The following is a 25,349-nucleotide window of genomic DNA, read 5'->3' on the forward strand; positions in this document are numbered from 1 at the left end:
ACAAGTGAGTGCTGGCATCACCGCTAGGCGGCCACGCCGCGAGAGATCTTCTCGTGAGTCGAATGCAGCCACGGGCGTTATATCTAGGCGCCACCGCGGCCGACTCCCCATCTCATAACTTCAGTAAGACTTTTAGGAGCTGCTTGTTGTAACCTCGAGACGAATACTCGCTCTCAGTCTTTTCAAATGTAACGTGTGTGTGGACCGCTATTCCCCATAAATTTTTATAATTTTTACATGTAAATAACAATTTGTATTGTTATTTAATCTTGTACAAAAATTAAATGTTTAATTCAAATTTAATCTTTTTTTAGTCCTTTTTAACGAAAAGAATACAAGAAATATTTTTTTGTATATTAAACGTTTATAACGTTTTATATTAATGTATTCAGTTTTAATAAATCTATCTGGGTTTCGATTTTATATAATATTTTCAATCTGTCTTAACACCATATTTTCGGTGCAGAAATCTCGATCGATTCGGACTACTTTTTCTTTTAATCGGTTTTAATCGCACATTTTCGGCAAGGTTAATACTACTTTTACTAATAATTATTATTTTTTACTAAATAAAGTCTTAATCAATATAAAATAATGTCCAAACAACGTCCATAAAAGTCCTTTTTATGTCCTGCTGAGACGTCCTAATGACGTCCATTTGACGTCAGAAGGCGGTACATTGTACGTCCAAAGGACGTTTCCTAGACATCTACAAGACACAATTGGTATGTCATCTAGATCTCAAGACATGTCCGACCGCGACGTCCATTGGACGTCCAAAGGACGTCCTCGTGTTGCGTGGGTAGGTCTTAAAAGCATTCTTTGTTATATGTCTAATAATCTGATTTTCCGTTACTAAGGAAACTTCCATTTAGATAATTAAATTTCTTCTATTTTCAAAGTTTTGCTTTTGATGAAAAAGATATCATTCGAAGAAATGTAACGAAAGAGGGAAATACGTATTAGCATTGCCATATAAATAAAGGCATCAGGAACTGCAGCGGCAGTTTCTCATTATTTGTCAAAGTGAAAACTCTGTATCTATAATTGTAAATTACAATTAAGAACATATTGTAAAAAAAAAAAATAAATTCTTTTTTTTGAAATAATAAATTCGGCAAATCTTACATCTTGCTGTCATTGTTTGAAATTTAATTATTTCAACTCCGGCAAACATTAATTTGAAGTTAGAATAGTATTCTACAGTTTTGCTTAAGTCCACTTCAACCACGACTTGGCAAAGATCGACTTATTCAGGTATATATACTATACGTCATACAAGACGTCTTATTACGACTATGAATTCGTGTCCATTTATGATTAATAAGATAGTCTTAAGTCTGTTCTTATTTCGAATAAGATCTGTCTATGAATCATGTCGAGACCAAACAAGACGTTTCCAAACTCGATCGTCTTGGACAAGTCTTGACTTGAGATTTTACTCAAGCATTTGCTTCATTTATGACTATGAATCTAGAGAGCAACTTAAGACCGTACTTAAGACAATCTTGAAAATAAGTCAGAACTGAATACAGGCCTAGTCGTTTTCTTCGGTTCATCAAAATACGTTTCTTAGACAAGTATATATCAGCATTTATCTAGTTTGAATACCACAAAAGAAAGCTTCAATTCTACTATATAGAAACTGGTGCCAAAGCATCTCAACTGCGTAAAAATTGTTAACTTTGCCGCTTTTCTTGTCGCCAGCATTTTTAATGAAGACTATTCTGCGGTTTTAAAAGTAATGAATGCAATGGACATTGTTATTGGACCAGAGTGTAAATATACAGAGTGTCAGGTAAATACCGCCCCTGATTTCGTGGATTGATAGATCAAGTAAAACTGCGCAGAAAAGTCCTTTACCATTTTTTAATACTCGCCATAGTTAACGAGATAAAAATTAATAAAGTCCGCAAATAAGCGCGTATCATCGCGCGCAAGAACCGCCCGGTCGCCGAAAGCCCGCGGCGCGGCGCGGTGAGGAGGGAAAAGCAGCAGTAGCTACGGCCCGCGAGCGGTGCGGCAAGGAGGGAGAAGGCTGCCGCGGCTGCCTACGTCTCGACGACCGGCGGGCGGTCCTTGCGCGCGGTGATACGCGCTTATTCGCAGACTTTATTAATTTTTATCTCGTTAACTATGGCGACTATTAAAAAAAGGACTTTTTTGCTCAGTTTTACTTGATCTATCAATCCACGAAACCAGGGGCGGTATTTACCTGACACCCTGTATATGATGCGCAACAAATATCAAGACAGAAGCATCGATAGTAGAGTTGTACAAAAGAAGCCCGAAAGCTCGTAAGCTAGCCCGAATCATTGAAAATGACTTCAATGAGGAAGTTGAGGGATTACTCTATGGCCCTGGAATTTGAAGCTGATTAGTTTCCAAGCATTGTAAGTATTCAATAACTACAAGTTTTTTACACCAAAAACTTTAAACGCGTTTTTCTCAAAATCAGTTTTTTTCATTTTCTTTAATTTTGTGTACACAATTAAAGAAAAACTATTTCAACAATCGACTTCGCACAAAGCTCGTTAGTTAGCTAATAATCAACTACTCTATTTGAAATAAAAAAAAAAATCAACAACAATTTTTTTGCATAAAATGATGGACGTTACCTAGTAAAAATCAAATTTTTTTTTCAAAGTTGCACAAAATTTTAATTTATATATATATTTTTTAATTTTTTAGTTTAAATAAAATAAAACTGTATGAAAATTATTAATGTTTGTTGTTTTTTTTATTTCAGACAAGAATAAAAAATCTGAGAATGTACACAAACATCGGCAACGTTCCCAATTTAAAATTTGTTTCTTTACAAATAATGGTTTTTAAATAAAAAAATGTTTTTCGTACTCTACAATAGTTGTACTACACTGCAAAAAGTATAAAAACCATTAACATTATTTTTCCCTTCGAAAAAAAATTATAAAAATGACTTTTTGACGTCTTAAATCAGGATACCCCCTTAAATAGAGTGATGTGGGGTAAAGTGGGGCACCATCAAAATTTCTATGTAGTAGTGAGTTTAGAGCAAAACAAAAAATTGTCATCTGTTGCTTATTATGACAAGTTATGTTTCAATTAGTCATTGGAGTACAAACATTTTGATGCTGTATGAGACCAATCTTAAAAATTACTCTTATAAAGTTTTTTTTTGTGTTCATAATACTTGTGATTTAAGCAAGTTTTTTAAGTGTTGAACAAAAGAAAGTTGTATGCAGTTATCGTTTTTCTATTATTTTTTTAAATAAAAAAAAATGTAGAAACTTAATCTAGTTTCGGTAATGAATGATTGCGTTGCAAATTAACGTTGTGGGGTAAAATGGGGCATTTTAAGTGGGGTAAAGTGGGGCACTCCAATGAAATCATTTTTTCATGTTTTCTTGAAGGATTAGTGCAAATTTAGTGATTTTATTAATTATTTCGAATGTTATGACTTATACATAGAAAAAATAAAAAAAAGGTTAAAATAAACGTTTAATTTGACTAAAATTGAAAAATTTTTTTTATTGAAACTTGTAAGAGAGGGAAGGATTTTATTGCTCTATTTTCAATATTTTCAATATTATTTATTATTTAGAAGTGTTGATTAAACATAAAAGTGGATTTTAGTTGCTTTTTGATAGCTGTTTTGATTAAATTTCTTTGGTGTCCCACTTTACCCCACCATTTTTAAAAGCCCAAAATTTTTCGTTTCGGAAAAATAGCTAAAAATACAAATTAAAATTAAAACTTTGAAAATCCGCAATTATAGAAAGTTAGTTTTTTTCATTCTCTAGTGAAAACAACCATTGATTGTTCAAAAATTTAATTTTTTGGCACTTTTATAGAAGGGCAAACAAAAACCCGCCCCACCTTACCCCACATTACCCTACTTATTACTACTTACGCTACTATGGATATATATTTTTCTATTTACGTTTCACGTGGGTTTTCGCGCTCCTCGGCTTCCGGCATCTCGATCGTTGTGCTGGTAGGCTGGGGTTGGTTGTCGCCTTCAGCGCTCATGTCTTTGGATACCGCTATGTCCTTGCTGGCCATCATCTGTAATTTTAAATACATGTATTTGAAATACAGTATTTTAAATATAATTTGTATTTTATATTTTGTATTTTAGCAGCGCACCTAAAAATATTTTTTATATTGTATTTTAAAATAGACTTTTTGGTGTATTTTGTATTTTAAATACAATTTCCACATATTTTGTATTTAAAATATCAAAAAAATCTTTGATATAAATACTTAACAACGCCATATCGCCCTTGCTGCGCTCCTCGGCTTTCGGCATCTCGATCGTTGTGCTGGTAGGCTGGGGTTGGTTGTCGCCTTCAGCGCTCATGTCTTTGGATACCGCTATGTCCTTGCTGGCCATCATCTGTAATTTTAAATACATGTATTTGAAATACAGTATTTTAAATATAATTTGTATTTTATATTTTGTATTTTAGCAGCGCACCTAAAAGTATTTTTTATCTTGTATTTTAAAATACACTTTTCGGTGTATTTTGTATTTTAAATACAATTTCCACATATTTTGTATTTAAAATATCAAAAAAATCTTTGATATAAATACTTAACAACAATAGCAGTAACTTATATTTTTCTTATATGGCGATGTCAGTTTGAAATTTTTTGCTTACTTCAAAAATTTAGAATCTGAAAGAAAACGTCAAAATTTGTCTGCCAATTGTATGGAAACAATAAAAACTACTATGTTTGAACATAGTATAAGCTGGTATAAGTGGTAGAGGAATTTCGGGTAATATCGGACACCTAAGTTTTTTGACAAATAATTTTTTTTTAATAGTTAAATTTAAACATACTACATTCTATACAAAACTATATTCTTATACCAAAACATTTCTTGAAACCCATTTTTCTAAAATAAAAATATTAATCGTTTTTTCATACTTTTTATAGGCTTTGCATTTTTATTATGTTTGTTTATGGAGGGTTGTATCGGACATGATATAGTGTGTGAGAAAAGAATCATTTTTGATGTGACAAACAACTTATTATTATTATTATTATATACTATATGTATTATACACTAGATAACAAAATTATCGCAACACTCATTTATACCAAAATTTTGCACAACTTCAAATAATCGTAACTTTGTTAAAAATTACTGTACTTCAAAGTTTTCTTTTATTTTAAAGCTTAAAATCTCTACTTTAAAATGCATTTGGTCAAATTTGAATTTCTACTTTTCTCCTCCTGTTTTTTTAAAAGTAAGGACGTGTTTTGTTTCCAAATATTTGCATAGTTTGACGCACTCCGGGAGTGAAATGAATTTTTTTCGCAAATATCACAATAACCATCATAAAATTTTGAGTTTTCCCTGCAAATTAAAAAAAATCAGATTTGTACAATTTTTTTTAGAGGAGTTAGAATGTATTAAAGTTATAGTTTTATGGGAATCAATGTAAATCACTGCATTTCACAACGTTTCTCTGAATTATGCAAAAACTGTAAACACTGAAACTTTTTATAAGCGTAAACTTATTCTTTACTGTATCACTCAAGAAGCAAACGATAAAATCGTAACAATGCCTAGTTTGAATGAAATTCAATATGCGCAAATCATTGCTCTTTTGGAAGAATTGAATCAAAATTATGTTGCAAGGAAAATAGTGTTCATCGATCCTCTATCTCTTGAGTTTGGGCTCGTTATCAAGAAACAGGCGGATTTCGTCAAAGGAGAAGACAAGGTCAAAGACGAATAACGTCAGCTAGAGAAGATTGCTTCATCATTAATGAGACAAATCGAAATCCAGGTAATGCTGGCGGTAACTGACAAAAATGCGTACATAACTTTCATACATCCTAACTCCTTGAAGAAAAATTGCACAAACGTAATTTGTTTTTTTTAATTTGCAGAGAAAACTCTAAATTTTATGATGGCTATCATGACATTTACAAAAAAAATTCATCCTATCTCGTGGAGTGCGTCAAACTATGTAAATGTTTGGAAACAAAACACGTCTTTATTTTTAAAGAAACAGCGGAAGAAGGAAAGCAGAAATTAAAAAAAAAAAATAGCACAAACCTGGATGACCAATTGATCAAATGCACCTGTAACGGAACATCGCATTTTTTGACGTTTACTAATGAAAGGGTAGTTGAATTTGCCGATGCAGAACCGCAGTCATATCCTATTATTCCATAGTTTTCTTGAATCCATATAATTAATATTGATATTGTAGTTAATCTTCTTAGTGGGGGATCCATTTTGTTTTTAAAATGTTTAATTTTTTGCAATTTTAATATGAGATATATGTAACCGATTTGGGTGTACGATTCGACTATTTTTCTTAATTCTGATTTTTACATTATTTCTATTTAATACTTCTAACACTTTGTGAGGACCTGTATATTGATCGCCAAATTTACCGGGTTAGGCTTTTTTAATAAAAAAATTTGATCTCCAGGTTTGAAAGTTTGAGGGTTAAGTTTTTTTGTCGTAGTATTTCTTTGACTAGTTTTTGACTAGGTTTTGCTTCTATTATGTTTGTACGGGCGGTTGCTTGTATAGCGTGGAGCTGCGTGACAAGATCTACTAGATAGTCGTCGTAATTAGCTAATTTATCTTCTGAAGCTATGAGTTCGTTAAAAGGAATTCTTGCTATTTCTCTAAAAACTAACTCATAAGGAGTATGTTTTGTTGCTTCATGTACACTTGTATTATAATTAAACATTGCATGGCCGATCTATTTATCCCATTACTTTTGATCAGTAGCGTACTGTTTCATATATTCTCCTAGCGCGTGGTGTAATCTCTCTAACGATCTATTTGATTGTGGGTGAAAAGCCGTCGTTCGAAAATTGCGAATTTTAAATATTTTGGCTACCTTTTTCATTAAACCACTAATAAAAATTCTTCCTTGGTCTGTTAATATTGCTTTAGGTGCTCCCAGCACACAAATAAATCTGTCTACAAAAACTTCAGCTATTGTCTCAGATGTTTGATCTGGTAAAGGAACTCCCATGCTAAATTTTGTTAATTGATCTTGTAATGTTAGAATATATTTATTTCCTCTTTCCGTTTTTGGCAAAGGTCCGATCCATTGCTATCTTATCAAAAGAAGACCCTGGAGTGTTAGTAATTATCATTGGCTGTTTAGTTTTTACGCGTACTAATTTTTTTAATTGGCATTGCAGACATTATTGTATATATTGTTGAACATCGGATTTTAAATTTTCCTAGCAGTATTTATGCTTTATTCTATGATATGTTTTTGTATCACCTTAGTGTCCTCCCGTAGGCGAACAATGCACCTCGCCGATAATAATAAGACGAAGATCTTTAGGCGGATATTTTTTATTACTCCGTTGTATATAATTAATTTAGTTCATGAATCAACAAAAATTATTTGTAGTATGGATTTGATATTGTTCCATTGTACGTTATTAACATAGTCTGTAACAGTAGATTTTGTAATGCTGATTGTTTCTAATTTTAAATGTTCGACGGTTTTTCTCAAATCTTTAATTACCGTTGTAATTTTGTCTAAGGTCATTATCGGGCCTTCACCTTGTCCTTTACTAATAGGCTATATGGTAATACTTTTTGTATTTTATTGCTATTGGTTTAGTGTAAGAGAATTTAAATTGGGTAATTCGTTCCGCTCGAATAATTTTTGTGAGCCTTTGTTTAACGTTTTCCCGTTTGTGTTAGTGAAATAAGCAACGTTATCTTTGCGTAAAAATAATAAATCTCGTGTTTCAATTATATTTCCTTGAAATGTTTGAGTATCAATTACAGCGGGTTTTTTACGAGTTTTGCTTATCTCTTGATTCTGATTTCTATCCTTTGATTTTTCATTTTCGTCATCTGTTTCTTTATCTGCATTTAATTTGTCTGGTGAGTCATTTTTATCTTCTATTTCTCTAATTTCATCTTTACAGTTTCTTAATTCTTCTGGTAATTGAGTGTTCTTACTCTTTGTTTGACTTCGTGTCTGTATTTTACTATTGTCAGGAGGATCATGAATAAAAGCTGTTTCGACCTGAATTTTAGTGTTTCACTCAATTTTTTGTGTATAGGCGATATTAAATTATGATGCTCGGTTAAATCTTCGCTCGGCACATATTCATCTGTTTCTTCGTTCTTTAAGATCTGAAAGATAAAGTTTGAAGTTTTCATCATCTTTTTCTTCATCTGATTCTTCTAATATTTCAGAAATTATTTCTGTATTTTTTGGATTGTTTGAATCAAGAGATTTGTTATGCCCAATCACATGGTAATCTGCTTCTTCGAGAATTACAGGATTTCTGGATAAAGCATCGGTATTTATGTTAGTTTTATCTGCCTTATATACAACGTCATAATCATATTCTGCTAGTTTTAATCTCCAGGGGGAGTATTCTCATGTTGTCGTCTTGCGTATTTTTAAACCAAACCAGAGGTTTATGATCCATAACTAAAGTAAATTTTTGTCCATATAAATACGGTCTGAAATGTTTAACGCAATAAATTACTAAGGCTTCTGTCTCATATGTATCATACTTTAATTCTTTACCAGTTAAAGTGTTACCAGTTGAAGCGTATTCTATCGGTAAATTTTTATTTATTACTCCTTGTGATAATATGTCTCCTACTGCTATTCCAGAAGCGTCGGTGGTTAATATAAAAGGTTTTAAAAAATCAGGATATTGCAGTACTGGTTTTTTGCATAATTTTTGCTTAAGCATTTCAAATGATTTTTTTTGATCTGATTTTCATTCAAATCGAACGTTGTTTTTTAATAGATTTGTTAATAATTTAACTAATTTAGAAAAATTGGATATAAATTTTCTATAATATCCTGCTAATCCTAAAAATTGTTTGATATTTTTCAACGTTTTAGGCCTGGAAAAATTTTTTACTGCTTCTAATTTTTTAGAATCTGGCTTAACTCCATTCTTATTAATCACATGTCCAAGATATGTTACTTCGGTTTTCCAAAATTCGCATTTATTAGGCTAAAGGCTAAAGTAATTTAAAGTTAGCCTCGCGCTATCGGTTCATTAGTAAATAAAATTTTTTTTTATGTTCCTCTAATGAGGTGGCGTATATGACAATATCATCCATGTAAATGAAGCGTCCCTTGCTTTGTAATCCTGTTAATACTAAATCCATTAATCGTTGAAATGTAGCAGGAGCGTTTTTTAATCCAAAAGGCATTTGATCAAATTCATAATGCCCAAAAGGTGTTGTAAATGCTGTTTTATGGCTATCAGATCCATTTTTATTTTATGGAATCCCGAAGATAAATCACATATGGTGAAATAGAGAGAGCCTCCTAGTTGATCTATGATATCGACTATGTTAGGTAGTGGATACGCATCACCGATAGTTCTTTTATTCAAAGCACGAAAATCTAGTACCATTCTTCATCATTTATTTCCATTTGAATCTTCTTTTTTAAGTATAATTCATATAGGCATATTGTACGGTGATTGAGAAGGTTTTACAATGCCTCCTTCTAGTAATTCTTTGACTTGCTTGTTTATTTCTTCTTTGTGTAGTTGCGGAAATCTATATTGTCTTGTATTTATTGGTCGATCATCGGTCGTCGGTATTTGATGTTGCAATATCTGTGTTGCTGTTAATTTTTCTCCGGGAATATGAAATCTGTCGTGATTGTTGACTATAAGATTCATCACATTATTCCTTTCTTGTGTATTCAAATGTTCTAGCCGTAATAATTCTGTAATTTATTCAAACCTATGTTCTTTTAACTCTTCAGATATTTTTAAGCATTTATATGATATATCATCGTGCGTCCTTTGTTTCTCTTTCTCTTTTTTTAAATTTTCGATCTCTTGAGATAGAGCTTGAATTATCGCAATTACTTCTGAAGACGGTTTACTTTTTGGGGGATTATAAAGACTATTAATATAAGAATTATAATATTTGACTTTTTTCGCAAGTTCTTCAATAGTTACATGAGAGAGAGTTTTGTATACAATTAATTTTATAGAATGTTTTAACTCTTGGAAATCTTATTTGTTTTAGAGGGAATAAAGAACCTTCCCTTGTTTTTATTATAGATGATTGTGCCTCGTCGCATAACGAGGCTTGATTACTTGCCTCCTCACGATTGTCAGGCATGTAATTTGTTAGAGGAATTGGATTATTATTTCCAACAATTTCACAAATAGAAGGAGAGGTTTGGAAATTACCTTCTTTAAGGATTTCTGGATCACTGAACAATCCAAAAAAAGGTTTGGTAACTTCCCCCTTCATGGATTTTTGAATCGCTGAATAATTCAGGAGAGATTTGGAAACTTCTCTCTTCAAGGATTTCTGGATTACTGAACAATCCAAAAAAGGTTTGGTAACTTTCCCCTTCAAGGATTTTTGAACCTCTGAGCAATTCAGGAGAGATTTTGAAGCTATTTCCTCCAAGGTTCTGGAGATCCGGAGTTTCAAAATCCAGACTAAATATTTAGGCTTTATTTTCGACTCAGTGCGGCAATCTGTGGCGATCCCCCTAAAGCACCGCAGAAATTTATACAATTTGATTTTAAGTTTTTCAAAGATCAAAAAATGTACAATTTGAGATTTTGTACGCATGCTCGAATCGCTAATTTCTGTTTGTCTGGCGGTCCAATATGGCCCCTTCTATACCAGAGCATTTGAAAGAACAAAGTTTCTGGCTTTATTTAATTCTAATGACAACTACTCAGCCATGATGTACATTCCGGATCACTTAAATAAAGAGTTTGATTGGTGAATTAAGATATTCTTCAGAACAGGTAAACTTCATCCAATCAGACGTAGCGACCTTAAAAATCTTTTCTAATGCATCCTTATCAGGATGGGGTGCTTCTTGTGGTACTAATCGAAGATGGTAGTCAAAAGAGGACAAAACTTTTCACATAAACTTTCTAGAGCTTAAAGTCGTTTATTATGCCTTTCAGTGTTTCGCATCAGATCAGCGAGATTGCCAAATCCTCCTCAGAGTAGATAACACAACAGTTATTGCAAATATAAATTGTTTTGGGTCCAGTACCCACACTTTTTATCAATGGCGAGACAGATCTGGTTTTGGTGCAAAAGTCGGAATATCATGATTTTTGCCTCATACATTGCTTCACGTTGATAACGTCATAGCTGATCGAGAATCCAGATTGATTAGTATAGACACAAAATGGTCCCTTTCAGAGGATGCCTTCCTTCAGATACTTTCGGAGTTTGGATATTGACTTCGATATTGACTTTTTTGCCTCAATCATCAACGCAAAATGTACAAGTTATATATCCTGGTTTCCGGATCCAGGCGTTATTGCAATTGATGCGTTTACAATATCATGATTAAATGTAAAATTTTTCGCTTTTTCTTTGTTTATTCTTTTGCTTTGTGTACTCAAGAAAATTCTGAACAATCGAGCAATAGGAGTTGTTGTCGTTTCCTGGTGGCCTTTTCAAGCGTGGTTTCCATTATTCCGCCGCTTTTTGATAGGAGATCCTCTAGTTCTCAATCCAACTTATAACCTTCTCTCTTCACCTTTCAGGCAGTTCCACCCAGCATGGAGGACACTTTCCCTGGCAGCAGGGCTTTTATCAGGCAGGCATTCACGGCCCGAGGAGTGCCACCAGAAGCAATAGATACCACTATGGCATCTTTACCAGAATCAACTATCAAACAGTACACTAAACCTCTTCGCAGCTGGTGGCTGTTCTGTAAAGCGGCATCTGCTTCTATATGGTCACCAACCCCGAAGCAGCTCCTTCAATTTTTAGCTCAGGAGCTAATCCAATCAAACTCTTACTTGGTAATTAACAACACCCGATCTGCAATATCTTTGATTTCAGACAACCAGATTAGAAACCATAGATTAATCAAGCGATTCTGTAAAGCAGTAGGGGTTCTTAAACCTCCTCGCCCTCGATACGATTACGTGTGGGACCTGGCCCCAGTCCTAGAGAAACTCGCGACGTTATACCCGTATGACACATTATCTCTAGACGTAATCACAAAGAAGTTAGTCCTCCTCCTCGCTCTGGGTACAGGCCATAGAGTACAAACGCTCACATCAATCAAAGTTTCACAAATATCTATTGAGGATAAACTCATAATCGGGGTGCCAGACAGATTAAAAACCTCTGCACCAGGACAATCTCAACCTCTATTCATTTTTTCTCCATTTAGAGGTAACAAGGGCTTGTGCATTTTTACTTTAATGAAGATCTATTTAGAAGCTACTAAAAGCCTTCGAGTACCTTCCTGTAACAAGTTATTCATCTCCTGGTCAAGGCCATATACCCAGTAGGCCATCAGATAGTTAGTCGATGGATAAGATCGAGCCTAGAAGAGTGTGGAGTAAGGTCTCATTTCTTTTCCGCACATAGCACACGTCATGTTTCCACTTCATCAGCGGCACAGAAGGTTGTATCTTTAGAAACTATTAAACGCGCGGCAAGATGAACAGGCCAATCGCGAGTGTTCGCATCTTTTTACAACCGTCCTCTAATAGACTCTGAGAAGTTTTCAAATACGGTGTTAACCCGATAAGATCACCCCATTGTTTTCTATGCGTTGCATTACATTATTGTAAGAGCTTACATGTTATTTAAGTCTTCTTATAAATTACGGATTTGGACCAATAGGTGTATAAAGGTTTTTTACAACAAGAACATAATATTACGATTCAATAAAGTGCAAATCACCAGGATCTAAACAACCACATTATTGTCCACATTCGGACGAGACACCCTAAGCATAATTGATAAATCAAACGAACTTACCAAGTGAAGTTCGATTTGAATTATGCCGGGTGTCTCGTCCGGATGGACTTTCCACCCTGCAATTAGAAACTCTTTCTCCCACCCGGTAAATTATTTTTAGGTGATTGGCAATCTAAACTAATGAAGTTAGCGCCAAGAAAGGGCGCCGTTATCGGCGCATGGCGCACTGTCACGAAACACGTGACCTCTCTGCCTTTTTTGAAATTTTTAGGCAGATCTAAAACTGTTGGGCGTAGCACACGCAGAGACATAACATAATTATTGTCTATCCGGACGAGACAACCGGCATAATTCAAATCGAACTTCACTTGGTAAGTTCGTTTGATTTATCAATTTGCTACAATTCTTAACAGTGCTTATGATTTTTAAATATGCCTTTCCAGATATATTTTCTATTATTGTTTCCTTTGAATCAATCCCATGAGCTATTTTCAGCTTATGTATAAATCCTATTTTAATTTCAGAATTTTCTATCCTGATGTAAAACAATGATTCTGATCGAGATGCTGCTAGAATAGTCTCCGGCGAAAAGAAAGGCGCATTAATTCCTGATATATCTAAATATCCTTTAGCATAATCAATTTTTGAGAATGTTTTGGAAATTCGCTTGACACGATGTGGAAAATTACTTCCTTTTCAAAAAGAATTAAGGTAACTTCTAACGTATATACCGAATATTTATTTATGCCAAATATTTAATTAATTTTAATATGTTATAGTAATTGACAGTTTTGCCAGCGGTTACATTTTCTTTAATTATATTCAGTCCACACACGGTATCCAACCACTGCATATTAATTTTATGTGGGGGTAGATTCATCGAATTTTACCTGAATAGTGGGCACGCGACTTTATTTGTCTAGATTTATGGTTACGGGTTGAACTTCCAACAAAATTTCATTTACTGAGTTTTTTGTGATATAGATGGGTGTGAAATCCGCTCGGACCCCTGCACACTCGACTTGGAGGGGCTGTTGAAATTTCCCTGATTACCTGCTTTTCTACGATTATTACTAGCAATGCGTAACTTGCAATTTTTGAGAAAATGCCCTGCTTCTTTACAATAACGGCAGATTAATGAATCGTTTCTCGTCGTGTTTCTCTTTAAACTAGATCGACAGTTTTTTGCGTGGCCAACATGTTGCAAATTTGACGAACTAATTTTGATGAATTTTTATTTTCTTTTTTCCAGCAATTGTTTGCTGTGTGACCCGTTTTCTCACACCACTGACAAACTACTAAGAGTTTATTCTGATTATTAAATTTATTAGCTCGACAAGATTTTGCATTATGTCCGGTTTTTGAACATAATTGACATACATCCTGTATTATTTTAACGGATTGACGAGCTTGAGGGTCGCGCAATTGACACTTATCGGCACCGTGCACGCGTTTTTTACATATCTGACAAATTTAAAATTTTGGCGCCTAATTTTAAATTGTTTGAGGCTTGCTGAAATAAAGGTGTTAATTTTTTACACTTGGAAGACGAATGCCCTATTTTGTAACAAATTTGACAAGTTTCTGGTGGCCGAATGATATTTTGCGTTTGACTTGAAGTGCTGCCCTGTCGTAAATCAGTTATTAATTCTCTTTCTATACGTATTGCATCTGCTACGGTCTCTTGAACATTCTGATTTCTTGCGATTCTTTGTTCTATTTCCGATTTTAAACCTTTAATAAAACATCTACTTATATCTTTTTTTAAAGAAGTTTTCACATTTTGGTCTACGGAACTATTTCCCCAAGTTTTATATGCTTCTAATATCTGTTTTCCCAACAGTTTTACTCGATTCGCGTAAGTAACAACATTTTCTTCGTTTTTCTAATAAATGTACCTAGCTCCCCTTGCAATTGATATACCCCTTGCAATTGATATTTGAATGGACCATAAACTTGTTTAAAAAATGCAGTTAATCCAGCAACACTGTCGAAATTCTGATCTTAAATTGTACGGCACGCTTCGTCTACAATTCTGGTTCTGATAACTCGAGCAAACTGAGGTTTAGACTTGCTAGGAAGAATGGATTTTGCTTCTTCGCATCCTTCAATAAAGTAAGATAAAGCCATATTTTGGCCATCGAAGAAGGGGACGGCTTCTACCGCGTATTTTAGAGTAGCAAAGTTATTTTGATTAGCCATCGTTTTACTTATTTTCAAGTATCGCATCGTCGTAGGAATCGTCTCCGGTATCACCTGAGCCGGACAAGAGTGGGTTTGTGCCGAAAGTTCTGGATTCTTCCCCCGAAAATTTAATTTTTTGAGCTGGTTCCCGGGTTTTCCACGAACGCTCGAAGGATCCTCTCCTCATCTTGTACGCAAACTTGCATTTGTTGACCACGGTCTTGCCGAGAATGCAACACCAAGATTTGCATCTCTTCTTGCTTCACCATAAATTATCACCATTTCGATGTATTCCTCAGCACTATATTCCGCCATTTGATTGCAATAAATAACGATGATACCCGACGGAAGCACCTCAAGATACCCAAAGACATGCAAAACACGTTGAAGTGTATAAAACAAGAAAATTCAATAAGAACACTGGCGTCGCCGCACTTAGGCGGAAGATTAACAAACAGCGATACGAGCGTTGTTTTTGAATATCATTTGTTATTTTATAGACTTCATCGTGTTTTGCGTGTCTTTGAATATCTCGAGGTGCTTCCGTTGTGTATCATCGCTGTGTATCGTTATTTGTTGCGATCAAATGGCAGAATATAGTACTGCGTAATATACCGAAATGGTAATAATTTATGGTGAAGCAGGAAGAGACGCAAATCTTGCTGCTCGCATGTACGCTGAACAATTTCCCAACCGAGAACGACATTCCGATTCTCACGTTATTTTGCGATGCATTCAACGTTGCTGGGAAAGAGGATCGGTGTTGCATTCTCAGCAAGACGGTGGTTGACAAATGTAAGTTCGCGTACAGGAAGAGAGGATCCTACGAGCGTTCGAGGAGGATCCCCGGAACAGCGTGCGTCGTGCTGCTCGTGCGCTGGGTTTATCACGAGACGTGGTGCACCGTATTCTTTGCCGCAACGGATTGCACCCGTACCACTATCAGCGGGTGCAACAAATTTTTGCGCGAGATGCAGAGCAGCGCATTTACTTTTATGAAGGTGTTCTTATTATTTTCATAAAATGTTTGCGCTAGTTATAAGAAATATTAACTGCTGGCTAAATGAATATAGGATTGCTCGCGCAGTGTCGGTGAAATGACCTTTTCCCCGACCGCATCCCGTGGACGGACGAAGCGATCTTCACATGGAACGGCGTGTTCAACTCTCATAATCGAGTATTATGGGCAGATGAAAATCCGCACGCCATTCGGCAAGGAGCCTTCCAGTATCGGTGGTCCATAAACGTATGGGCAGGAATAATAGCGGACCGAATTGTAGGTATATCAATTAAGAAATGCTCACACACACACACACACACACACACACACACACACACACACACACACAGACTTAGTTTTTAAAAATCACACTGTTACTACAATTTTCAGATTGGTCCTTATTTTCTCCCATTTCGCACTGGGCTGATTTACGTACATTTCTGGAAAATGTGTTACCCGCTCTTTTGGAAGATGTTCCCCTTCGCGAACGGTCGGAAATTATTTATCAGCACGACGGGGCTCCTGCACATTTTTTGCAGCAAGTATGCACAATTTTAAACAAGCGTTATCCGGGCAGATGGATGGATCAAAATGGCCTAATCACTTGGCCGGCGCGGTTGCCAGATCTTAACGTGCTCGACTATTTTGTTTGGGGTTACATCAAAGATTTAGAGCATAGGCGTGATGGTACGGAAGCTGAGATGCGAAAAGCAATTCTCGCACCTTTCCGTATCATCACGCCGGAAATGGCGCATCGCGCAACGCGCAATATTACTCGAAGGGCCGAACTTTGCGTACGAGAACGAGGACGGCATTTTGAACAATTCTTGCATTAAAAATGCAAGAAAGTGGATTAGGCCTACTGGAGATACCACTTAAAAAAAACACACCATGCTATCTACCGCAAGGTGGTGTGGAAATGATAGCACTTTTTTTTACCACAGCGCAAAAAATTACTTCTTAAATTGCGCGTATCTGTCACGCGTTGTTCATGCATGTATGTGTGTATACACACATTTGTAATGAAAAAAGATACATTTCCATATTTAGATATTGTATTAAAAAATTTCATTTTCATAAGAAAACGAGGGAACGAGCAGCTTAGAGCGACGATCTAGCACCGTTTGCCGCTCGCGAGTGCCCATTGCTACTTCTCCCTCCTTGCCGCGCCGCTCGCAGGCCACAGCTACTGCTGCTTTTCCCTCCTCACCGCACAGTGCCGCGCCTACAACCGCGGCTGCCTACGTCTCGGCGACCGGCGGGCGGTCCTTGCGCGCGGTGATACGCGCTTATTCGCAGACTTTATTAATATTTTTTTCGTTAACTATGGCAAATATTAAAAAATGGTAGAGGACTTTTCTGCTCAGTTTTACTTGATCTATCAATCCACGAAACCACGGGCGGTAGTTATCTGACACCCTATATATAGTATTATTTTCTTTATGTGTAGTTTAGATAATAAATTTGTTTCAATTTGAATTACTACAAATTTTATTTCAGAATTATTTCACTCTTGTTATGTCAAGTCAATCATTTTGTTATTATTTTTTTTTAATATTGTAGAGATGACTATGGCTAATAGTTCAGGAGAAAAGTTGTTCTTAATAATTATATCTTGCAAATGAGTTGCGTGAGTTGATCATGCGGCAAAAACAATTAAAAACACAACGCTTTTTCTTTTCATTTTGAAGGTATAACCGTTAGAAACAACTTATCTCCGGAACTTTTGACCATGATCACTCGTACAATAATTTAATAATTGTTATCAAATCATATAGTAATTATGACCATAGCATTTGATAATATTCATTAAATCATGCACCAGTAAAACCAAATTATTTAGTATTTATGACAAATTGATTTGGTACCTATTACTTAATAGATACCGAATGATTCGGTAGCTGTTACTTAATAGATAACGAATGATAAGTAGTACCATATTAATACGGTACTATTTATTATTTTATTCGATAACTATTACTAAGCAATTTAATTAAATACCAAATGCTATAGTACAACTTACCATATTATTTGGTATCTATTACTAAACAGTTTAGTTATATTTGCAAATTCATTTGTTTTTATTTATTATATGATTTGATAATAATTATCGAGCCTTATTATCGATTACCAAATCTTGGGTAAACTAAACCAAATATTAAATATCAGTGATCATTTTTTTTGTTACTTTCACTAAACATTTCATTGATATTATGTTACTTTACCATTTAGTAACTATCATCTAGGCTAGATAATTATAACCAGGCTTTCTTCTCAATGTAGACTTGACTAACAATAAGAGTGAGAATTTTGAATTTTGAAGAAATAATGCCGGAGCGCCAGGAAGTTGCACATTTTATAGGGCTTAGGAAAGGGCGTGGGGAATGATCGAGTGGGTAAAATAGAGATTTGGTGAAGCTTTTTGAGATTTCTCTCTTGTAGCTTATTTGTCGCTGAAGCTTTCGGGCTCGTTTGTTGGATATTTCACCAACGCTCTCTATCAATCATCTTTTCAGATGATCTCTTGTTGGCTAGTTTTCCATCTTTTCCTGATTTTTCTTAACTTTAAGAGGAATGAGCAGTCACTTAATTGCTTAAGGAATTCGTTATCTACAATTTTTCTTAATTTTAAGAGGTGCGAGCAATCACCCAATTGCTTAAGGGATTTGTTATCTACGATTTTTCTTCCTGGAAAATTCAACTCTGATTTTTTATATTGCCGTGTCAGTTTGTTTCTGATTCTGTTTCTACATGAATCATCTTTTGGTTTGTGATGAAACATACGTTCAGACAAACAAAGCCAGGGTTGTAAATTTTGATTTATAGTTTTATAGTTTCTGCCCGGTGTCGTAACCCAATCTTATCTTTTGTTGTCGCCGGACTTAAATATCATTTACGTTTTTCTTTTTTTCAAGTCCTGGCTTTGTTCGTTTTTATAGATCATTGTTAGAATGAGCAAATATTGTTTGTAATTCTGTCATCCCACAATTTCTCTTTTTTTGCTTTCATTTTATTGCTTCGGATATTTGAACGTTATATCTTTCAGAGACAATGTTCAATTTTTTTTATAATAACCAAGAGATGGTGTTTTTATAAAAGAGAGAAATCGTGGAGAGATCTGGAGAAATCGTGAATTGCTCCAGATATAACAATTAAATGTTGTAAATCTTAAGTACAATTTCCTCGCTTATTTTATGTATACAAAAAGGGACTCGTGGAATCTTTTGGATGTAACACACTTTAAAGTAAAAACTTGAAGCTTTAAAATTAAAAAAAAAACTTTGAAGTACGATAATTTTTAACCCGTAATGGTCTCACGGAGTCCAAAAACCACGTTCTTCTTCTAAATTTAAGGGTAGACAAACCATTCAAAATCGAACAACTTTTTGTTGTTCGAATTTAATTTTTATCGAAATTAATTTTTATCTGAAAGTATACTATCTTGAGAATATACTCCTAAATTTTTGTTGAATTATTTTAAAAATTAAAAATTTTATGAATATTTTTGTAAAAAAAGTCAAAGTTTGCAGTTTTTTTTATTTGAATTTGTTTATTATGTTAAATTTATCTGAAAGTATACTATCTTGAGAATACATCCCTAAATTTTTGTTTAATTATCTCAAAAATTAAAAATTTTATGAATATTTTTGTAAAAAAGTCAAATTTTGCAGTTTTTTCTATTTGAATTTTTTTCACTATGTTAAATTCTAATTTAAAAAAAAAATTAGATAATAAAAAATAGACCTCAAGGTATGTCCAATAAAATTTTTGCGACAAAATATCAAAAAGCTGGCAAATTGCAATTGATTTTGTGCATTAAGGTCCAGTGGATTTCATGTTACCATTATGTTATTATTTGAAAGTGTGATCACTACAGGTTAATAAAGTTATGATTATTTGAAGTTGTGCGAAATTTTTGTATAAATGAGTGTTGCGATAATTTTATTACTTAGTGTATATTATATATTATTATCATTATCATTTTATATCATTATAAGCAACATAAATCAATAAATGAAAATGAACACTTTTTAACGTAACAAGTCATTAAAATAAACAAACAGTCTTTGATAGAAAACTAACTGTTTAGTTTATCACTTAAGAGGATGCCAGAATAACAGAAGAACTTCCTCGATACTACAGATTATTTTTCGAGCGAGACCAGGCTATCGCTCTTTGTCCAACGTATAGATCTGTCTTTATTTTTCAATTATATTGCCATCTGAAAAAAAACCTATCACCTACTTTTGAACACCATATTGTTCTGTTTATGACAGTTCAGCTTTGTTGAGCAAGATATGCATATAGTAAAAGTACTTTATTTAATTTTTTTTGTTATGTGTTTAGTCGTAATTTCACACGGTCAATGTTATTCGTGCATGTTTTCTGAAGGGCACTCTACTATGATTTTGTACGTACGAGCTACACAACTTTTGTACTAAAGTAAAGTTAACCTCAGGTGATGGCTACACGAATAAATTTTTAATGATTTATTACATTTTTGTTCGATTTTTTTGTAAAATTGACTTGAGCATCTCTACTTTTTACGCATATTTTAATTGTAAAAAAAATTTTTGTGATTCTGCAACGCCAATCCAAAGATATTTTAAGCACTGTAAATGTCGGTAATTCGCGATATTTTAGCATCCTTTTAAGGGGGAGGGAGTTTGGTTTTTTGGGTCAAAAAATCGATTTTTTTACGGAATATTTTTGTTTAACATCTCAAAAATATCTCCATAAATTTCATTTCGAAATTCGTAAAACTTCCAGAGTTATGAGTCAGTCTTAATTCCGAGAGCAGGCTTGATGAATTCGATCATGAACCACCACTACATGAAGATAGTCAGCAAGCCCATTTTCGAAGATTTATTATCAAGAGAATTGTTAAAAAGATGTTTGTGTGGCGAATTTCAAAATAATAACGAGAGTTTTTACTGTACCTGCGATTCGCGACTAAATACCTTCATGAAGAAATAATTTAAATCGCGGTTTATTTAGCAGCCAGAATTTTTAATAAAGGTTTTCATGCTGTCCTTAAAACTATGACAACGATAGGAAGAGTTATAGAAGAAAGGCAGAAGGTGAATATATTCATGATTGAGTGAGCTATCTTTATTTAAATAATTTTCCTTTAAGAACACATAACGATTTTAAAATAAAATTACAATCAAAACAGGTACCTCAATTCAGGTACCTCAATTCTGGAATTTTTTCCCAACATTGATATGATAAAAGATTTTCCGTCAGATCCAATGCATTTGCTTTATCTGGGAGTTGTTCAGAAATTGATTGTTAAATTATGGTGTTTTAGAAAACCTCGATCTAAATTATCATTTCATGAAATGTCTAAATTATCAAAATTATTAGAAGCTTAGAATGATAACATACCATGCGAAATTAACCGTAAACCACGATCAATATTTGAATAAAAGGTGGAAAGCAACTGAATTCAGGACATTTTTGTTGTATACGTTTTTGTTGTATATTTTGTTGTACCGGACCTATTGTTTTAAAATCTGTTATTACTTATGATAAATACATAAATTTTTTAACTTTGCACGTAGCAGTATCAATTTTGTAAAATTCAAAGCATATGTATTGTTATTCAGATTATGCTAAATCATTATTAGAATATTTTGTTAATACTTTTATTATTCTATATGGCAAAGAAAATGCTTCAATCAACATTCATAATTTATTACACTTACATGATGATACAGTAAAATTTGGAACTCTACAGGAATTTAGTGCTTTTCCATTTGAAAATTATTTGCAAACTATATTAAAAATAATACGTAAAAATGATAAAATACTGGAACAAATTGTTTGTTGAATAAGTGAACAAAATTGCTGTGTTAATAATAATAAAAAATTAATGACAATTTGTAATGAACTTTGTTTCGCGTTCAACTAATTATAAGTTACTTAATTTCTTTTTTTTGTTCGTTCGCTATTCATTTCAAAATGTTGTTAAATTGAAGATTTATGATATTCGCAAAGTCTTATATTATTGTACTTCGACGGTCACGGGAATAATATTTGCTGGATTCGACCTTCCTTTGCGGACGACCACGACAAAAACTTATTTGCTTCGCCTGCAAATATTATTCCCGTGACCGTCGAAGTACAATAATATAAGACTTTGCGAATATCATAAATCTTCAATTTAACAACATTTTGAAATGAATAGCGAACGAACAAAAAAAAGAAATTAAGTAACTTATAATTAGTTGAACGCGAAACATACCGCCCGCCTCGAAATAATAATTTCGAAATGGAATGAAGTAATGATGAAATTTATAACGCGAAGCAGAGGCGTTCGGCATGTTTGTAGTTAAGACGACGCTTCGTCCTCGCCATTAGACGCATTCTCGATGTCGATTGGCAAAATACATATTTTGCTGATAGGCCGCTTATACTCCGAAGACGCTGTTTTAACGGTCACGACACGAATCAGACCGTCCGATCCCGGATGACACAGACTAATCCGCCCAAGCTCCCATTTGCACGGAGGGAGGAGCGAGTTTCGCAACAGGACGAGTTGTCCGACCCGAAGTGCGTGTGGATTTACGCGCTTCCATTTAACTCGCTGTTGCAGCGTATTAATATAGTCTTGTTGCCAAACTTTCCACAGACGTTCGGTCAGTTGGCGAACGAGCTGCCACCTCGTCAACCGATTTTCTTTGACTTGCAACAGCGAGGGCTCCGGGATCGAATTAAGCGCGGAGCCTATGAGGAAATGCCCCGGAGTTAAGAAAGTATAGTCATCCAGCGAGTCAGAAAGAGATGCCAATGGACGCGAATTTAAACACGCCTCGATATTACATAGTAGCGTGGAGAACTCCTCGAAGGTCAGAGTATGAGCCCCCACAACACGCCGAATATGATGCTTTGTGCTACGGACACCGGCCTCCCATAACCCCCCGAAATGAGGAGCGGAAGGAGGTATAAAATGCCACGAGACACTATCTGCGGCCGTGCGATTCTGTAAATCGGGATCCCGAAGAGTTGCGCGAAACGCTGCAGCGAGTTCGCGATCCGCCCCAACGAAGGTAGTCCCATTATCAGAATAAATCGATTCGGGAAGACCTCGCCGCGCTACAAAACGGGAATAGGCTCCGAGAAATGCGGGAGTAGAATAACCTTCGACGAGTTCGAGATGCACGGCGCGTGTTGCCATGCACACGAATAGTGCGATATACGCCTTTGCCGAAGCGACTCCGCGACCCGATCGCGATCGAATTAGTACTGGACCCGCATAGTCCAGCCCGCTGTGAAGGAACGCGCGCGCGGGAGGAGTCACTCTGACCTTGGGAAGGTCTCCCATTAGTTGAGATGGAGTGAGAGCTCTCTCGCGAGCACAGGTTACGCACCCGTGCAGAATCGATCTGACCGTGCTTCGAGCTCTGAGTAGCCAGAATTCTTGCCGTAACGTAGCAAGGGTCAATTGCGTTCCTGCATGAAGAGTGCGCAAGTGAGTATAAAAAATGAGTAAGCGGACCAGCGGGTGAGAGCCGAGTACTATCGGATGTCGAGCTTGAGCGGGTATCGGGGCCTGAGATAGCCGCCCGCCAACCCGAATTATTTGTTCTTCATCCAGGAACGAATTGAGAGAGACGAGTGGACTCTTCGAAGGAACCGACTTACTTTGAGTGAGAGCGCGTATTTCGAGCGGGAAAAGTTGGCGTTGAATGTATCTCACCCAAAATTTTTTTGAAGCTCGTACTTCGTTCGCGGTCAATGAAGACAGACTTTCCGACCGAAGAGCGATCTCGTCACGTCTTCGAATCCACGATATAAATCTAAGAATGTACGCGCTCACTCGAATGAGCTTTGGCCACGAGGAATATCGGTCTGCGAGCTCCCATGATTCCGTTACGCTAGCGATTTGAACTGTCGCGCGCGAGTTCTCCTTTAACGCGATGTCTGAGAGTGATGCGCTCATCGTCGGCCACTCAGAATCAGGCATCCTTAGCCACGCCGGACCGTGCCACCAAAGAGGATGCGAGACGAGCTGACTTCCCGAGACTCCTCGCGACGCACAATCCGCGGGGTTTTCATCCGTGGGAACATATCGCCACGAAGCGGACGGAAGTGGGGTTTGAATTTCGGCAACCCGATTCGAAATGAAAGTCTTCCACTTTGAGGGATGTTGTGTGACCCACGCGAGCACGACGGTTGAGTCCGTCCAGCAAAAGCAGGAAGCGAAGGTAATGTGCAATGCGTCCATGACGAACCTCGTTAATCGCGACATTAACACGGCTGCCGATAATTCGAGACGCGGAACAGTCAATGTCTTGATCGGCGCGACCTTTGACTTTCCGACTAGCAAGGCAGTCGTGATGTTGCCTGAGCGAGAGGTGAGCCGAATATAAATCGCTGCGGCGTAGGCATAGTTAGACGCGTCCGAAAACCCGTGGATTTCGCAGTCGACCGTGTCCGATCCCTTTTGAATCCACCGCGGGAGGTGGAAGTTATCGAGTTCTAGCAAGGACGATTGCACGGATTCCCATTGCCTTGCGATATCGGTGAAAACCTCATCGTCCCAGTCGACGCGGAGCTGCCATAGCTTTTGCAAGAGAATTTTCGCGGAGATTGTAACGGGCGTGCCTAAGCCCAACGGATCAAACATACGAGCGATGTACGAGAGCATGGCGCGCTTCGTTCGCGCGGGCGAGGGACAGCGCACGACTCTAAATTGAAATGCGTCAGCCGACGGACTCCAACTAATACCGAGCACCTTTAATGTCTCGTCCGGATGTAGATCCTTGCTGCAAGCGAGTCCATGATCTTGCGCGTCAATGTCACTTAGCAAATGAGCCGCGTTGCTCGACCATTTTCTTAATTCGAAATGACCGCGTTGCAGCAAGGAGCACACTTGATTGCGAACCGTACGGATGAGTGAAATCTCGTCCGCACCGAAAAGTACGTCATCCACGTAAATGTTCTCCTTAAGCATGGGAACAGCTAGAGGAAAATCGCGACCGTCATCATGGATGAGCTGCTGCAGGACTCGCAAAGCTAAGAACGGCGCCGAAGTTGTACCGTAGGTTACGGTCAAGAGCTGATACTCTTGTACTCTTCCGGTTTTCTCGTCGATCCAGAGGATCCTTTGATAGTCTGTGTCCCGGGGATCGACGCGAATCTACCGGTACATTTTTGCGACGTCGGCAGAATAAACGTAGCGATACTGTCGCCAGCGTAAAAGCACCGCAGCCAAATCCGTTTGTAATTTCTGCCCCGCGAGAAGGTGGTCATTAAGTGACCGAGAATTCGAGGTGGGGCTCGACGCATTGAATACGACTCTTACTCGAGTCGTCGCATTGCTTTCGCGTATTACGGGATGGTGCGGAATATAGACGAATTGAGAAGATTCTGAAGATTCGGGAGCCTTGCGCATGTGCCCGAGATTTTCATACTCTTGTAGGAAGTCTGAGTACTCCCTTTTTAAATCGAAATTAGCTTGAAGACGGCGTAGCAAAG

The 25,349-nt window shown here is 36.1% G+C and overlaps 1 protein-coding gene and 1 long non-coding RNA gene across 2 annotated transcripts in view; one reads left to right on the forward strand and one right to left on the reverse strand.

Annotated features, from left to right (window-relative positions):
* LOC120359526 overlaps window positions 1–17,120 on the forward strand; it is a 32,474-nt gene extending 15,354 nt beyond the window's left edge. Inside the window, exons 2-5 of the long non-coding RNA XR_005576292.1 lie at window positions 11,509–13,053; window positions 13,207–16,142; window positions 16,257–16,408; window positions 16,948–17,120. This is a non-coding gene — a long non-coding RNA (uncharacterized LOC120359526). The remainder of the gene's footprint in view (window positions 1–11,508; window positions 13,054–13,206; window positions 16,143–16,256; window positions 16,409–16,947) is intronic.
* A 5,080-nt stretch (window positions 17,121–22,200) lies between these two features.
* LOC113006230 lies at window positions 22,201–25,266 on the reverse strand. Its single transcript, XM_039457073.1, has 2 exons — window positions 25,177–25,266; window positions 22,201–25,011 (listed from the first exon to the last, which is right to left on the reverse strand). The coding sequence occupies exons 1-2, from the start codon at window positions 25,264–25,266 to the stop codon at window positions 22,201–22,203; spliced, it is 2,901 nt and encodes a 966-aa protein (XP_039313007.1).
* Between the last annotated feature and the right edge of the window lie 83 nt (window positions 25,267–25,349).

Source organism: Solenopsis invicta, chromosome 14, assembly GCF_016802725.1.
Source record: "Solenopsis invicta isolate M01_SB chromosome 14, UNIL_Sinv_3.0, whole genome shotgun sequence".
NCBI classification, from domain to species: domain Eukaryota; kingdom Metazoa; phylum Arthropoda; class Insecta; order Hymenoptera; family Formicidae; genus Solenopsis; species Solenopsis invicta.

What these genes read in the sequence shown, in the direction of transcription:
- LOC113006230 (XM_039457073.1), bottom strand. Translation starts at nt 25,266, where the DNA reads ATGCGCAAGGCTCCCGAATCTTCAGAATCTTCTCAATTCGTCTATATT. An exon ending in AAAGCAATGCGACGACTCGA is followed by an intron (nt 25,012 to 25,176) that starts GTAAGAGTCGTA and finishes ATGTACCGGTAG; the next exon opens with ATTCGCGTCGATCCCCGGGA.